General features: G+C 42.4%; 1 protein-coding gene across 1 annotated transcript in view; it reads right to left on the bottom strand.

Moving 5' to 3' along the window:
* The window catches only part of TMEM59 (transmembrane protein 59), a 52,850-nt gene that overhangs the window by 31,070 nt on the left and 3,637 nt on the right, over positions 1 to 18,143 (bottom strand). Inside the window, exon 2 of the mRNA XM_033916142.1 lies at positions 8,682 to 8,787. Coding sequence (XP_033772033.1) covers positions 8,682 to 8,787 — 106 coding nt within the window. The remainder of the gene's footprint in view (positions 1 to 8,681; positions 8,788 to 18,143) is intronic.

The raw sequence follows: 18,143 nt of genomic DNA, 5'->3' as shown, positions 1-18,143 counted from the left end.
TCTGGGAGACCCACCAGACGGAGATTGTCCCTTCTCGAGCGATTCTCGAGATCCTCCAACTTATCTGCCTGTTTTTGCAGTTGGGCCTTCAGGGACGCCAAATCCGCCGAAGAGGCCACGTGGGAGTCTTCAACCATCGAGACCCGGTGTTCCAGCTCTCCTGTGCGTCTGGTGGTCTCCCCCAAGAGGGACTCAAGCGATGTAAGCTGGGAGGAGAGCTGGTCGAAGCGGGAATCCAACGCCCGCACCACCGACGCCGACAATGCAGCAATGTGGGCTTCTGAAAGGGGGAGCGCGGAACCCAAGTCTCCCGCCGCCGCCATCTTAGAATCGTGCCGGGCCGACTGCGTCTCCCGATCCTTAGTTAACCGGCCGGTCTTGGCGCTCATAACAGGGCTCGTACGCTGGAGGAACCCGTCCATACACCACCCCAATGGTCGGGGGAAAGGCGAGACCCGCAAAAAGCAGTGAATGAGGCACGAAGGGATTCGGGGCCCCGGAACACGAGCAAGGCACGTCTTACCCGTTCCAGCACATCATGTGACCTTTTGCTTGGAAGTATAATACAGTCTCATTATTTAGGGCCCCTCTTATCAAGCTTGAGCCAGCACGGTAAATGCTCATAGGATTCCTACGCGCGTCGGAGCACTCACCTCGCTAAAACCTCTAGCGCAGCTTGATAAGGGGGATGGGTAACGTGATCGTTTATTTCTTTTATCAAAACAGGACATCTATTAATTGTCAGTCCCGCCCCAGCCCCACCCCCCCAATTTATTCCATACACATAATCTTATTAATTTCATAATGGTAACCATAAAATTAAAAAAAAAAACTAAACAAAGCACACTAAACGCAGAGAAAATGTTAATTATCATTTATATTTGGGGGGTTTCAAAAATGTCAAGGCAGATGACTAAAATATGCATTCACCTCAGTAACTATAGAAAAATAGACAAATATAGTGCAAAATATAGACAGCAGATATAAATTCTCAGAACTGACACGTTTTGATCACTAAATTGAAAATAAAATCATTTTTTCTACCTTTGCTGTGTGGCGATTTCATGAGTCTCTGGTTGCATTTCCTTCTGTCTGTGTATCCTTTTTTATTTCTTTCTTTCTGCACTCAGGCCCAACAATTGTCCCTTTCTATTCCCTCCCTCCTTCCTTCCTTCCTTCCTATGTCCTTAGTGCCCCCAATGCCTTCTTCCTATGCCCTTAGTGCCCCTCCCTTGCCAAAGCCAGCCTTGTCTGTCTGCCTGCCTCCCCCTCACTGCCTTCCTGCCAGGCACAGGGCGCGTCTCCTCAGTTCAGATAGCTAGCAGAGAAGCCAACCAGGGGAGGTGGGTGGGTTGTGAGAATAGCTGCCTGCTGTCCCTGGATAACACCTATTACGGTAAGTAACTGTGCTTTATCCGAGGACAAGCAGGCAGTTATTCTCACATATGGGTGACCTCCAAGCTAACCAGAATGGGATGGTGGGAGTGTTGGCAATTTAGGAGAATAAATTTTGTAATACTGTTTGGCCAAACTGTCCATCCCGTCTGGAGAAAATATCCAGACAATAGTGAGAAGTGAAGGTATGAACCGAGGACCAAGTCGCAGCTCTACAAATTTCCTCAATAGGTGTAGATCTGAGGAAAGCTACTGAAGCAGCCATAGCTCTGATCTTATGGGCTGTGACTTTTACTGTGAAAGGATAATCCAGCCTGGGCATAGTAGAAAGAGATACAAGCCGCCATCCAGTTGGAGATGGTACGCTTAGAAATAGGATGGCCCAACTTATTTGGATCGAAGGAAACAAAAAAAATCGAGGAGCAGTTCTGTGCTGTTTGGTGCGTTCCAAGCAGAAGGCCAAAGCACGTTTACAGTCCAGAGTATGAAGAGATGATTCTCCAGGGTGAGAATGAGGCTTTGGAAAAAACACTGGAAGAACAATGAATTGGTTGAGATGAAATTCCAAGACCACTTTAGGAAGGAATTTCGGATGAGTACGAAGAACCTCTTTGTCATGATGGAACACTGTGAATGGTGGGTCAGCAACTAAAGCTTGCAGCTCACTGACTCTTTGGGCAGAAATGAGGGCAATGAGAAACACCACTTTCCAAGTGAGATACTTCAGATGAGCCTTATCAATTGGTTCAAATGGAGGCTTCATTAGTTGAGTAAGGACAACATTGAGGTCCCAAACCACAGGAGGCGGTTTGAGAGGAGGTTTGACATTGAAGAGTCCTTTCATGAATTTGGAAACCACTGGATGAGCAGAGAGGGGTTTCCCTTCAATAGGTTGATGGAAAGCCGCAATTGCACTGAGATGGACTCGTATGGATGTAGACTTGAGGCCAGAATTGGATAAGTGCAAAAGATAGTCCAAAACAGAAGATAAGGAGGAATGTTGAGGCTCCTTATGAATAAAACACCATGTAGAAAATCTAGTCAATTTTTGGTGGTAGCATTGTCGAGTGGTAAGCTTTCTAGAAACTTCTAAAACATCTCTTACAGATTGAGAAAACTGAAGAGGGGTTATGTTGAAAGGTACCAAGCTGTCAGGTGTAGAGACTGCAGGCTGGGATGAAGCAGAGATCCCTGACTCTGTGTAAGCAGAGAAGGAAAAACCAGTAAAAGGTATGGCTCCCTGCTGTTGAGTTGAAGGAGAAGGGAGTACCAGGGTTGTCTGGGCCACCGAGGAGATACTTCAGATGAGCCTTGTCAATTGGTTCAAATGGAGGTTTCATCAGCTGAGTAAGAACAATATTGAGGTCCCAAACCATAGGAGGCGGTTTGAGAGGAGGCCTGACATTGAAAAGTCCTTTCATGAATCTGGAAACCACAGGATGAGCAGAGAGGGGTTTTTCTTCAATAGGCTGATGAAAAGCAGCAATTGCACTAAGATGGACGCGTATCGATGTAGACTTGAGGCCAGAATAAGAAGGGTGCAAAAGATAGTCCAAAACTGAAGATAAGGAGGAATGTTGAGGCTCCTTATGATGAGAAAAACACTAAGTAGAAAATCTAGTCCATTTTTGGTGATAGCATTGTCTAGTAGTAGGCTTCCGTGAAGCTTCTAAAACATCCCTCACAGATTGAGAAAACTGGAAAGGAGCTATGTTGACAGGAACCAAGCTGTCAGGTGTAGATACTGCAGGTTGGGATGAAGCAGAGATCCCTGATGCTATGTAAGCAGAGAGGGAAAAACTGGAAGAAGGTATGGCTCCCTGCTGCTGAGTTGAAGGAGAAGGGAGTACCAGGGTTGTCTGGGCCACTGAGGAGCAACCAGAATCATGGTGGCATAGTCAGTCTTCAGCTTGGCCAGCGTCTTTTGAATTAGGGGAAATGGAGGAAATGCATATAGAAAGATTTGTCCAGTCCAGAAGAAAAGCATCTGCCTCGAGGCAATGAGGAGTGTACATCCTGGAGCAGAACTGAGGCAGTTTGTAGTTGTGGGGGGCTGCAAAGAGGTCTATATGAGGCATCCCCACGGAGAGAAAATGTGATGAAGGGGCGTGGAATGGAGAGTCCATTCATGAGGCTGCAGAAGATGACTCAAGCTGTCCGCTAAGGCATTGTCCGCCCCCTGAATGTAGACAGCTTTGAGGAAGGTGTTGTGGCAAATGGCCCAATCCCAAACTTTCAGAGCTTCCTGACAGAGGGAGGCAGATCCCGTGCCTCCCTGTTTGTTCATATAATACATGGCGACCTGCTTATCCGTTCGAATGAGGACTACACGGTTGTGAAGAAGATGCTGAAAAGCATTGAGAGCGTGGAAAATCGCCCCGAGTTCCAGCAGATTGATGTGACACTGACGATCCATAGAGGTCCAATAGCCTTGAGTACGGAGACCATCTAGATGAGCCCCCCAAGCGTAAGTTGAAGAATGCTTGAGTACCTGATTGTAAAAACCGCTTAGATAACCTTGATAGGCGGTATATAAAATCCTAATAAACTTGAAACTTTCTGATGAGGGTGTGTGTGAAAAAGTAAGCCTCTGGATAGATTGGAAGAGAGCAAAGAGACTGTGTCAGAGCAGGAGTGACCTGGATGTGTCGAGTCAGAGGGTCGGAAACCTGCGTCCATTGAGATGCCCAGGTCCACTGAGGTATTCTGAGGTGAAGTCTGGCAAAAGGAGTCATGTGAACAGTGGAAGCCATGTGACCTAGAAGAACCATCATGTGTCTCGCCGAGATGGATGGGCGATAGGACATTGAATGACAAAGATGGAGAAGAGCTTCCAAACGTTGTTGAGGAAGGAATGCTCCTAGTTGGGCTGTGTCCAGAACAGCTCTGATGAATTGAAGAGTCTGAGACGGCTGCAGATGGATTTGGGAAAGTTGATTTCGAATCATAGACTTTGCAGGAACCAAATAGTCCATTGGGTTGCTACGACGACTTCTTGAGACGTGGAATCTTTGATGAGCCAGTCGTCGAGGTATGGAAATACTTGAAGACCATGATTCCTGAGAGCTGCAGCCACCAATACCAGGCATTTGGTGAATACTCTGGGAGATGAGGCCAGACCGAAAGGGAGTACTCTGTACTGATAATGCAGATTTCCCACCCGAAATCTGAGATACTGATGGGAAGCCAGATGAATGGGAATGTGTGTGTAGGCCTCCTTGAGATCCAAAGAGCATAACCAGTCGTTCTGCTTGAGGAGGGGATAAAGAGATGCCAGGGTCAACATGCAAAATTTTTCTCTGACTAGAAATTTGTTGAGTACCCTGAATCGCCCATCTTCTTTGGAACAAGGAAGTAACGGGAGTAAAAACCCTTGTTCTGCTGAGCCAAAGGAACTGGCTCGATAGCTTGAAGCTGAAGTAGAGCTTGAGCTTCCTGAAGAAGAAGGGCGGTCTGGGAGGGATTGGAAGGATACTCTCCTGGAGGATGTTCCAGAGAACTTGATGGAAAAGAAGAGAGTATCCCTCCCTGATGATGGAAAGGACCCAGAGGTCAGTAGTAACCGTCGTCCACCGGTGGTAAAAAAGGTGGAGACGACCTCCGATAGGGGGAAAAATGGGAAAGGGCAGAACGACGGAGGTTATGCTCTGTTCCAGACAGTCAAAAAGGCTGAGGATCCTTAGGTACAGCAGACGGCCGAGGCTTTTGCTGCTTCTGTGGATGCTGCCTCTTGATAGGCTGACGAGTAGCAGGAACCTGCTTTGGTGGGAAACGCCGTTAGGATGACTGAAGAAGATGCAGACGGAGTTGTGATAATAAAGCAATGACTTCTTGAAACTCAAAGTGCATACGAGAATCCAGATAAGGCATAAACTTTGGAAGAATGGAAAGAAAGAACTCAAAATAGGAGATGAAATGAAAATTATAGTTGAGGACTCTTTGAGGTCATCATCGAATTCTGGTAGATGCAACGACCAAACTTGTCCATCGTTTTACCTTCCCCCTCCTGGAGGGACAGTAGCATACACCTGGGAAGGATGAGATCTTTTCAAAGAAGATTCAACAAGAAGGGATTGATGAGACAATTCAGTATTGTCAAAGCCCTTGTGATGTACAGTCTTATACCTATAGTCCAATTTGCCTGGAACAGCTGGAATGGTATAAGGAGTTTCCAGACAGCGGACAAACATTTGATCCAAAAGCTTATGGAGTGGAAGCCTGAGAGATTCAGCCGGAGGTTGAGGGAGATGCATGGTCGAGATATTCCTTGGAGAACTTTCGAGCCAGTATCTAATTGAATATCCAAGTCAACTGCCTTCTGACGAAGGAAAGATGAAAAGGAAAGTTGATCCGCTAAAGCTGTGCCTCGAGAAGGACTCGAGGAAGCTTGGCCCAGTGAAGATGGAGACCTGGACGAAGAAATGGAAACCACCGGGTCCTCGAGGTCCGGAAGCGGAAGGCTCAATGGAGGAGGTGGCGACAGCTGAAGAAAAGGCTGCTTGCGGTGTGGCGATGCATGCCTGGATGAATGCCTCGATCTGTGATGCGAGCTGTGCCTCGAAGCAGGTCTCGAGGATCAAGGAGACTGCGCCTCAGTCGAAGCCCCTAGAGAATGGATAGGGCTGGAGGCTGTGGAACGAAGTAGTGGAGGCTGAGAAGAGGAACCTCGATGCACTCGCAAAGACTCTGCTCCTTGCTTCAAGTGTGAGGCACTGGCAAATAATCTGATCCTTGCTGTCCATGCCCAGTTGCCAGATCAGACACTCGCAGAAACTCTGCTCCCTGCAAAGAGTGTGCATGAGACTGAGACATAGGAGGCGGCTTGATCTCGTGGGAGACCGCGGCATGCCCAGGCTGGATTTGTGAGAGAAGCTTTGGCCCCAAGATAGTAAAGAGCTGAATGAACTGCTTCTCCAACAAGGTCTGGAATGAAGCCGGCAAGGATGGATCCGCGTCTCCAACGGGACCACCTGCATGGGCCTCGTGTTCCCTTGAGGCAGTGTGAGAATGCTTGGACTTAGAAGCCTTAGGCACTTTAAGCACCACCGTGGGAATGGGCTGCTGCCCTATCTGACCTGAAGAGACAGAGGAAGGCATCGCAGCAGGCGTCAAAGACAGAGCCGGTACAAACGAGGCAGGTTTGATGAGGCTCGGAGTGGAAGCCGGAAGAGCTTCGGATGAAGTAGAGGGCGAGGCACCCTTCGAAGACGAGAGTTCCAGCGAAGACTCCATGCTGAAGAGCTGCTCCCACAGAATACAACGACGCTTAAAAGCACGAGACTTAAGTGTTGAGCAAGGCTGGCACGATTTCGGGAGATGTTGAGGCCCAAGACACCGAAGACAGCGTCAATGAGGGTCCGTGAGAGAAATTGCGCGCTGGCACGTGGAACACTTTTTAAAACCGTGACATAGGCCGAAAAAGAGCCGCCGCAAGATCGAAGCTGCGGGGCTGTGGCCGCGAGGCCTGCCCGGTCGAACGGACGGAAGAAAACATTTAAAAAAAAAAAAAAAGAAAAGAATAAAGAAAAAAACAGCGATTTGTGACAAAAATAACAAAACCGCGGTCGTAGAGAAGGCACAAATGGAATTACTTCACGCAGAGAGTCAAAGACGGACTTCTCGGCTCTGCGGAAAAGTAAAAACTGAGGAGACGCGCCCTGCATGGGCGGGAAGGCACTCGTGCATGCGCAGTGTGGGCGACTCGAAACTTCGAGTTTCTTCAAGCAAGTCTGCTTGTGAGGTGTCCGCATTGAGGCTCCGTCGGATGACGTCACCAACTTGTGAGAATACCTGCCTGCTTGACCTAGGATAATACGACGATGCTTGAAAGCACCCAAATCTGCCAGAATTTGCTCCAGCTTTTTCACTTAGCTTGGCATTCTCAGCTTTAAATCTTTACATTGAGTAATGGTGATCCACCTTATGATGAATCTGGAGACTCAGGTGCTGCTACCAAAGCCACACCATGTTACAATTGAATACGCTCAGCCTCTGTCTGCTGATGGTTTGATTTACTTGTTTTTATAATAGATGCAGGAATGCAATTCACAAGCTTTAGTTCAGATGAATCATTACTAATAATATGTGATTTAATCTCTAGCTGAGAGAAAAAAAAAAAAAAAAAATTATTAAGTATCTGTGTTGCAGAACCAGTTTCATACAGATGGAAACAGGAGCTCAAAGATATACTGTACACAGAGCTTTAACACCAAGAAGCTATCACATGACCAACCCCAGCCCCCAAGAGATTATTTTCAATATTGCTTGCTTTTTTTCATAAAAATGCATCAGATTTATAATGAGAGTTAATGGGAAAGAGCTAATGCATAGAATTGAAATCTATTGAAAATGTGAACATTTATCAATGTCACCTTATATACAGCTCTTATGTTTGTTTAAAATAAATACAGTAAAACCTTGGTTTGTGAGCATAATTCGTTTCGTAAACATCCTTGTAATCCAAAGCACTCATATCAAAGCAAATTTCCTCATAAGAAATAATGGAAACTCAAGACGCTTTGTTCCACAACCCAAAACTTTAATAGAAAATACTGTACTGTAGTACGTTTAGAACAGTCACTACACTCCCACGTCACAGAGAGAAGACCCATCGGCTCAGTTGCGATGCGCGTGCTCAGTGCGTACTTGTATTGCAAGACCTTGCAGCGTCAGAGAGAGAAGACCCATCGGCTCAGTTGCGACGCACATGCTCAGTGCGTACTTGTATTGCAAGACTTTGCAGCGTCTTCGGCTCAGTTGCAACATAGTAAATGATGGCAGATAAAGACCCGAGTGGTCCATCCAGTCTGCCCAACCATACATGCTCCATAAATGAATTATTTAGTTTAAACGATCCTTTTTCTTAGATATTTCTGGGCCAGAAACCCAGAGCCCTGCCCAGTGGTGTGCTTAGGTTCCATCTACTGGAGTCTCCATCAAAGCTCACTCCAGCCCACCTTGATTATCCCAGGCATCGAAATCCTCCCCAGCCCATCCTCAACTGAATGTTAAAATTTAATAAAACATTTTGCTCATCTTGCAAAACACTCAAACACCAAGTTACTTGCAATCCAAGGTTTTACTGTATTACAAAATAAGTTGGCACTGAAAGGAGGCTCTCATTGGCCAGCACTGCCGATTTGTTTAAGTTGGGGGGTTTGGAAATTGCTGTGCTATTGCAACTAAGAGCTGCTTAATGAGAAAACAAACAGGTAATGTCAAGGACCCACTGGCAGCCAATCATTCCCCACAATAGCCCCTAAAAATGGACACTTAAGTATTCTTACCCGATTCACACTCCACTTTAGTTTTATTCAAATCAACTCCATCATCCACAAATTGACAAATTGAAAAGAGTCTGCAACCTCTCTGGCAGGCATAGAGCTCCTCATCCTGAGAAATGAAAGAAAAAAAAAATGGCAAGACACAATTAGCCCTGCTAGATCAGTTGTTTGCAAACATTGGAGCAATTTTCAAATCAATTGTCCCCAAATTTAAAAAAATGAAAAAATTGCTCCATAATGATTGGGACACAAATAGGCTGAAAACTAGTCACCAGGGTTCAAATCCTGCTACTCCCACAGACACTTCTTGAGAATTTGGGTAAATCACCTGAGGCAGTAAAGGGTGAATTTGGATTGAAAGCCAGATGAAACAGAGAAAAAAAAATCTGGGGCCTGAATATAACATATGCTGAACTTAGATTTTGGGGAAAAAAAGAACATATGAAATACAGTACATAGATTTTTTACCTTCATTAAAAAAAGTGTGGGGGAAACATGAAGATTTGAAATATCTTTACACACACTTTTCACCAAAAGAAGCAGAAGAGTACTCAAAGCTTCAAGTTCCAAATCAAAAACTGATGCAAATACCAAAGATGAGCGTTACACATGAATTTTGCACCAATGTGGACAGTCTGAAAATCACATCTTAGAACTTGGTCTCTTCACTTCCAGTCCTTGAGGGCCGGCAGGGTAGGTTTTCAGGATATTCCTAATGAACATGCATGAGAGAGATGTGCATGCTAATAATTTGTTAACTCCTGTACTATGTCTTGCATTCCACTAAGGACCAAATCTAAAATAGCACCCCCTCTTATCGGTTCCTGGACTAGTTGCTCCAAGAAGCAGTCCTTTATGACATCTAGGAATTTTACCTCCTTAGCACTTCCCGATATAACATTTAACCAGTCAGTGTTAGGGTAATTGAAATCATATATCAAAAAGTCATATGCTGGACACAGATCACCGTTTAACTGGTAATTATAGAGGGATATACAGGTTGTCTCAAACTAGAAATACTCTCACATCTACGAGGAACACCCAAAATAAATTTTTGGAGAAAAAATACCTCAGTTTAAGGGCTTTATGGGTCTAAAAAAAAACTCCAAAAAGGGTGCTGCCACTGTTTGCAAAAGTCAGTCAGTCAAACAGCATTGTGAAATCATTGAACTTTGGTTTTGTCCGCATTTTGTTTGAGTTTGTTGGATGCAGTCAAGGTCTGTATTTTGTCTATTCGATTTGAAATTATCAGCGTTGCATCTTGAAATGTTAGACTTGTACTGAGCTGCAACTGTGCATGAGTAACCATGAGATATATCACAACATGAACAGACTTGTTTCAACACACTTGCTACTTTTTTTTCATACTCGGGTAGATAAAATTATTGAACACCCCTTGTATGAACAAAAACAAAAACCTCCTCCATGCCCATGAGATAAATTTATAAGTATTAGTGTATGCCAAGACTGTACATTGTTCAAGCTGAAAGAAGAATGAGCTTCAAAGAAAATCATTTATATAAACAAGGGATCATTCTATAAGTGGACGCTAGAACAGTGGTTTGCAACCCTGTCCTTAAGGACCCCCAGGCCAGTCGGGTTTTCAGGATAGCCCTAATGAATATGCATGAGAGATCTGCATATAATGGAGGTGCCAGGTGTGCAAATCTGCTGCATGCATATTCATTAGGGCTATCCTGAAAACCCGACTGGCCTGGGGGTCCTCCAGGACAGGGTTGGGCACCATTGCGCTAGAGGATGTGTGGTAGCATAACAGAACTTATGCTAGATGCCTAACCAGTTATAAAAGGCACCTAACATTTAGGCCCTCACACTTATGCCAGCCATAAAGTTGGTAGAACTGCTTGTACCCAATTCTAACCGAGACGCAGGTAACCTTACAGTATTCTAACTTATGTACTGTCCATCCTCTGCCCTTGGGTATGATCCCTTTCAAATATGAAATATGCAAGTTGTGTAGGTTATTTGCAGAATAGCACATACTGTAGGTGCTGGTATTCTAAACATTTAAGTAATGTGCGCAAACCTTAACACCTAGGTTATATAATTGCCCTTTTTAGAGTGATTATTACAAGTCTCATGTATAACAGTATCAACAGATCCAAATACACAAAATGTTAAAGAACGGAAGGACAAGCATTCCAATGAAGAGACGAAATGAGAAACCAGAAGTACACTTAGGAATGGAAACTGAATTTACAGAGCAAGAAAAAAACCAAAAAACCCAAAAACCCACCTCACCATTTCTTCAAAAGAATTAGAGCAGCAGACGAGAAACAATTGGCAAATAAGAAGTATTACACTAGGGACCATAAACTAATCAATACTGGTCAAATGACAAGTTCCGTTCACCTTTCCTCTACCAAAGGATGACAGCCTCATAGTTGAAGCCTGCGACAATGATTTACAAAATGGCTCACAGCAAGCATAAAAATAATGGCAAAATAGATATACTGTATATGTTGATTCTGTAAGGAAGTGATTACTTATCCTGTAGCTGGCTGCATCTATACAAAGAAAGGCACAATAAGATGAAACATCCTTCTGAAATGTGGTAAGTAGTACAATATCATTGTGATAATTCTCATAGGATCATGATCATACCCATTCCAAACAATAAGCTAAATGCGAGGAATCCAGACATAGATAGCAGGAAAGGACAAAAACATGAGACTATCAAATTATTATTCTCTACACCAAGTGGAGAGGGAGACCCTTTAAATACCAAGCAATGAAGTCAGAGACCAAACATGTGGCAGATGGAAATATTTTCCACCAGACTGGGAGCCACAAGCTCGATTACCAGGCACACCTTGATAGACTGCTACACATAAACCCCTAGGTTCTATATATGCTGCCCAGATCAGAGCATCCAAAGTTGTATTTGCCCCTGAGATGTACACACAACTTAACTGGCCAACAGGCTCTTAATAATCAATAATTGGATGCTAACTAAATTACTGATGTCAGCTGCCAACCAAAAAATTTGTGCATACATCTGGCTATGCATAATTTTGTAATGTGGCGCATCTATCTTCCATAGTGCACAACCCAAAAGGGGGTTTGGGCATGGGCAAGCCAAGGCTGTTAAAATTTTTTTTTTTAAAAAACCACCAACCCACCCCCCCAAAACAAAGAGACGCCTGAATATTATAGAATACTAGGTTTCTGCAACCAACTGGAGAACTGGAACTTACAAAGTAGGTTAAGTCTGGCACCAATTTGGGTGTGGGAATTCAAGTTATGTGCTATTCTATAAAGGGCATATGCCATTTATAGAATCAAGCTTAGAACAGAACTTTTCAGCACCATTTATAGAATTTCTTCCATTAGGTCCTATGAACTTTACAAGGGAACTATTTGGCACACTATAAGTATTATAGCCAGCATGAGCAGAATGTTTGAGCGCTTGGGATCACACTCCACATAACCTGGCCTTTCATTTCTGTCACAGCATGCACAAAACTAAGAAGTTGATAATAAGAAAAGCCTGCCAGGGTCAGGAAACACACCAGTGCTGAAAAAAAAAAAAAAGAAAGGTGGAGAAAAAAAAGCCTCCGGAATTAAGTGACAGCAATAAGGAAACAACATTCCATACACTGTCTTAAGCACATTAATTGACATAAAAAATCTCTAACCTTTTTATTATCATCATACTTGCAGCACAGGTGAAGCCATCGGCAACCAGCAGTGCCAGTGCACGAATACTGTTGAAAAATCACTTATCCAGAATGATTCAGCCAACTGGCTCTTTTATTAAAGTTTCATCAACAGGTATCCAAATGCTGCTGAATTGTCCAAGAAAACTCAACAAGGATCTTTGTTTTGCCATAGGATAATAACTTTTTATAGTTCTACAGTTTTGTAAGCCTGAACCTGCTGATAGAGTTTCTGGCAGGCAGGCAGAGCAGGGTCTGGATTAGTCTCCATTAAAAAATAAAAAGCACATTTTAGAACTAGTTAATAATAGAGTACACAACCCTTTCTAATAGTTTTAAAAAGTGTTTTACCAGAGGTAGAACCTAAATTAAAACAGAAGGTTTAAAGTTAGTTGCAGAGCTCAAACTGTTTAAAGCAAACAAAATCAGACAGAAGGAGGGAAGAGAACATTCTCTTCCTGAGAGGAGAAGAGTAGAAGACATATCTTTGGGTAAGTATACGTTATTTTGCTTTGGGCTTTGATAGGTTTAGGGGAGAAAAGATCAATTGTAGATTCCCTTCTAAAGATAGTTTGGATCTTAAGAGAACAAATTTACTTAGCTAGTCTATGTTTCTATGACTGTCTGAATTCATGAGGGCCTCGGATAGGCACGTGGGATTTCTCAGAGAGAAAGAGATAATGGTTACTGCGGATGGGCAGCTCTATGACCTCACAATGCAGGTGCACATAGCCTTAGCCTATAGGAAGAGGAGGAGATAATGGTTACTGCAAATGGACAGACTATATGGGCCATTTGGCCTCTATCTCCCATCAAGTTTCTAATCAGCGAACTGATTCCAACAAAATGCGCCTGGCATAAAACGATGCAAAGGGTTTTCATTTTTGGTTCTACTTCAGGTATTAATCTCTCCAATCTGGTTCGTTGGCTATTAAAAAAATTGCAAACCACTCAACCCTAGAATTCAAACCACTTGGCTAAACAATATGTAATGAATGAATCAACTGCTGCTCAGGCACTACAGTAATCTATCCAATCTGGGCCTTCAGCTATTAAAAAAAATAAAATAAAATAAAGAGAGACTGCAGTAGAAGTGGAAATTAAAACCCTTTTGAGTCTTTTTTGCCTTCTTAATCTATATATATATATTTATGAATTTCTTTAACCTTATCTATTGTTTTTAATTCTGCCTTTATTATGTTATATCTCCTTCATTTAAATTCTCTCCAAAATTCTGTCTTCCTACGGTTCTCCCTTTTACATCTATTCCTTTTTTCTCCTCTCTTCCATTACCAAAGTACTATTCAGATTAATACTGTCTAGTTAAAATGTTTAACATTAATCTTCTTCTTTATTTTTCACTTCTTTATCAACTTTCAGGTGCTTTAGTTAGATTGTGAGCCTTCGGGACAGTAAGGGAATTTATTAAGCACCTTTCTAACTTCTTACTTTCAATTTAAATGTATATTTTCTTAAAACCGCTTAGAACCTAACGGATATAGCGGTATACAAGAAATAAATTACATTACATTACATTACATAAAATCGGAGGTATGTATGTGTGTATGTATGTGTGTGTGTGTGTATGTGCCGCGATCACGCAAAAACGGCTTGACCGATTTGAACGAAACTTGGTATGCAGATCCCTCACTACCTGGGGTGATATGTTCTGGGGGTCTCGCGGCCCACCTGCACACGTGGGCGGAGCTACAAACAGAACATCAGATTTCACCCATTCATGTCAATGGAAAAAATGTAAAAAGCTGCCATTCTCACAGTAATTCAAAAACGGCTTGACCGATTTGAACGAAACTTGGTATGCCGATCCCTCACTACCTGGGGTGATATGTTCTGGGGGTCTCGCAGCCCACCTATACACGTGGGCGGAGCTACAAACAGAAAATCAGTTTTTACCCATTCATGTCAATGGAAAAAATGTAAAAAGCTGCCATTCTCACAGTAATTCAAAAACGGCTTGACCGATTTGAACGAAACTTGGTATGCTGATCCCTCACTACCTGGGGTGATATGTTCTGGGGGTCTCGCGGCCCACCTGCACACATGGGCGAAGCTACAAACAGAAAATGAGATTTCACCCATTCATGTCAATGGAAAGGATGTAAAAAGCTGCCATTCTCACAGTAATTCAAAAACGGCTTGACCGATTTGAACGAAACTTGGTATGCCGATCCCTCACTACCTGGGGTGATATGTTCTGGGGGTCTCGCAGCCCACCTATACACGTGGGCGGAGCTACAAACAGAAAATCAGTTTTTACCCATTCATGTCAATGGAAAAAATGTAAAAAGCTGCCATTCTCACAGTAATTCAAAAACGGCTTGACCGATTTGAACGAAACTTGGTATGCTGATCCCTCACTACCTGGGGTGATATGTTCTGGGGGTCTCGCGGCCCACCTGCACATGTGGGCGGAGCTACAAACATAAAATCAGATTTCACCCATTCATGTCAATGGAAAAAATGTAAAAAGCTGCCATTCTCACAGTAATTCAAAAACGGCTTGACCGATTTGAACGAAACTTGGTATGCAGATCCCTCACTACCTGGGGTGATATGTTCTGGGGGTCTCGCGGCCCACCTGCACACATGGGCGAAGCTACAAACAGAAAATGAGATTTCACCCATTCATGTCAATGGAAAGGATGTAAAAAGCTGCCATTCTCACAGTAATTCCAACTATAAAACACTTTCTATGACACTATAACCACTAGGGACATCATTTCTATTCTACCACGGACATCATACATATAGAGTTTGTATGTTCTAACTGTGTTTGTAACTGTTTCCTTCATGCACCCCAGTTCATAATGTTATTACATTACATGAGTACTCACATATGCTGAACTAGGAACACAGGTTCCATTCTGAACCGGCAAAAAACTGCATGGAGTTTCTTTTCAACCTGAGTTTCCACATATTGAGTTGTTTAAATCAATACTGAAACTTTTGGATGCCACTTATTCCAACAGATCTTCCTTTTCAGTTTAAGAGATTGCAAATTCCAGTGAGACTTGCATTCTCTATCACAATCAACAAATCACAGGGACAGACTATTACATACTGTGGAGTGGATTTAAGATCCCCCTGTTTTTCCCATGGACAACTCTATTTTGCTTGCTCAAGGGTGGGTTCATCCAAGAATTTATATGTTCTTGCTCCTGGAGGTGAAACTAAAAATGCTGTTTATAATCAAGTTTTGTGTTAGTTGTATTGTATTCATTTTGTCAAATATTTCACATTATAATTTGAATATTGTACTTTTTATAAAGCTGTAAAAAAATAATTTAATTCACCACTATAAAGTATCTTTATTTGAATCCATTTACAGTGTTATTGCTATAATTAAATACCCGTGCAACGCCGGGGCATCAGCTAGTTTTTAATAATATTATAAACCGCCCAGATACTTGTGATGGTCGGTATATCAAGCCATGAATAAACTTGAAACTTGTTAGAATCAGTGTGCTGGTTGATGTAACATTCCCCTGAAGCAGCCAACAGATTCAGTGAAATGAGGATCTTTGCTGAATTTCATTGGATAATTCTGCAGCATTTGGACACCTGTTGATGAAACTTTGATAAAGAGCTAGTTGGCCGAATCATTTTGGATAAGTGATTTTTAAACTGTATTAGTGCAATGCCACTGTGGGTTGTCAGTAGCTTCACCTGTGCTGCAAGTATGACGATTAAAAATGTTGGAATTTTTTTATGCTAATGATTGTGCTTAAGACAGTGTATGGATTATAGTTTCATTTTTATTGTTGTCATTTAAGTCTGAGGCTTTTTTTCTCCACCTTTCTTTTTTTTTTTTCCAGCACCAGTGTGCTTCCTGACCATGGCAGGCTTTTCCTATTATCAACAGTGAATATATATGTTAGATTCTTGATTGTTCTGTTGATGTGTGGATGCACAGAACTAAACCATTTGGTGAGGAGATTGGAGTGCTGCTGGGAATGAGGCTGCACAGTCAGGCGTTTGGATGCAGCACAGTTACCGCGGGCCACATAAAATGGCCAGGCAGGCCGGATTTGGCCCCGGACCTTGTGTTTGGCATGTGTGCTCTAAGGACAGTGCAGCTGGATATCCAGGAGTTGCTGGTTTTCGTAGTAAGAGGGGGTTACTGAACCATGTTAGAACAACAAGTGCTGCTCTCCCTATACCAGTAAACTGATTTGACAATCTTAGCCAGCTGAAATGACAAGCAAATAAAGACTGGGAGTGGCTCTTACTGGGAGAGGAGGTGAAAATATATATGTCTGTGCAAAGGAGTTGCATGAAAAAAACTCAACACCTTCCTTCCACCCCCCGCCCCCCCAAGCACATTATAGCAACTGCAGTTATGCTTCTTTTTAAAATACAGATTCAGCTCTGGATTTACATTACTTATATCCATTAAAAACCAAACTAGTTCTTGCCATGAGAACAAGGTGCTTACATTGTCTGAAGCAATATGATTGTTGTTTGCTTGGGTAAACTGGTTTCTTATCCATTAAAGGGAAAGGGGATAGGATTTAATTGCAAAGCAAGTTACTTATTAGGACTAAGTTGTCACCTTGGAAATAGTTCATGATTGGATTGGTGTGCTTAAAATAAGTTTTGGATAATTATATGGTCTATTACACTATGAGCTACTGAGGTGTAATGGCAGTGTTTCCCAACCCTGTCCTGGAGGACCACAAGGCCAATCGGGTTTTCAGGATAGCCCTAATGAATATGCATGGAGCAGGTCTGCATGCCTGTCACTTCCATCATATGCAAATCTCTCTCATGCATATTTATTAGGGCTATCCTGAAAACCCGATTGGCCTGGTGGTCCTCCAGGACAGGGTTGGGAACCACTGTAATGGTGCTCTCGAATACATAAAAATAAAAGGTCAACAAAATAGATATAAATACCGTATGAAGTAATAATTTAAGATTCATTAATTTTCCCAAAGTCACTTTTGTGACTCCAAGGGAAATGATCAAAAGATATTTTCAGGAAATTCTTGGAATTTCAGATGAACTTTTGCCTCCACTGTCTCAGTTTATTATTTGCCTGCTGGTGGTCAAAGACAACATTCCAGGCCTAGAGATCAAGAGGCAATGGACGTCTCAGCGTTACTTGAGACGTCTGATAAAGAAATTGTGACCCCAGCAACATTAATAATTTCTGTTGCTCTCCAACCAGACAAGGCATGGATTTTGAGTTTATTTTTTTTTTAAGAACAAATAGAAAGAATTTCTTGGACGTAGAATACCGGTACAGATGTTTCCTGACCTGTCACATGAGACGCAGAAGCGTAGACGTGAATTTCTTTTACTAAAGCCAGGAATGTTAGCTTTAGGGGCTTCTTTTTACTTGCAATATCCGTGCAAGTGTATTGTTCATCACCAAATGAATAAATATGTTTTCTTTGAACCCTTTAAATTAATTACTTTCCTGTCTGTATCCCAGTCGGATAAAGGAAAATTGTAAGCTCATTAGAAGTTATGCATTTTGCTCTCAGCTTATAGCAGTGATTCTTTCAGTTGTAATCTAATTTGTTGTTCCTCGCTAAATGTGTAAGTCTTGGATCTAATTTGAGGACTTGAGTAAAGTTAAGCCACTGAAATTTTTATGCATTATTATGAACATATTTGTATAACAATCTATTTCCTTTTGGATTGTTGTTGAATGTTATCAGGCTTGATTTCTTTTCTGTACAAGTTTAATGCTTGATATTATGTTGAAACTTATAAATAAATAAATTTAAAAAAAAAATAAAAATAAATATATATATAT

The sequence above is a fragment of the Geotrypetes seraphini genome, chromosome 12 (genome assembly GCF_902459505.1).
Source record: "Geotrypetes seraphini chromosome 12, aGeoSer1.1, whole genome shotgun sequence".
Lineage (NCBI taxonomy): Eukaryota > Metazoa > Chordata > Amphibia > Gymnophiona > Dermophiidae > Geotrypetes > Geotrypetes seraphini.
This window is presented reverse-complemented; position numbering and strand designations above follow the sequence as displayed.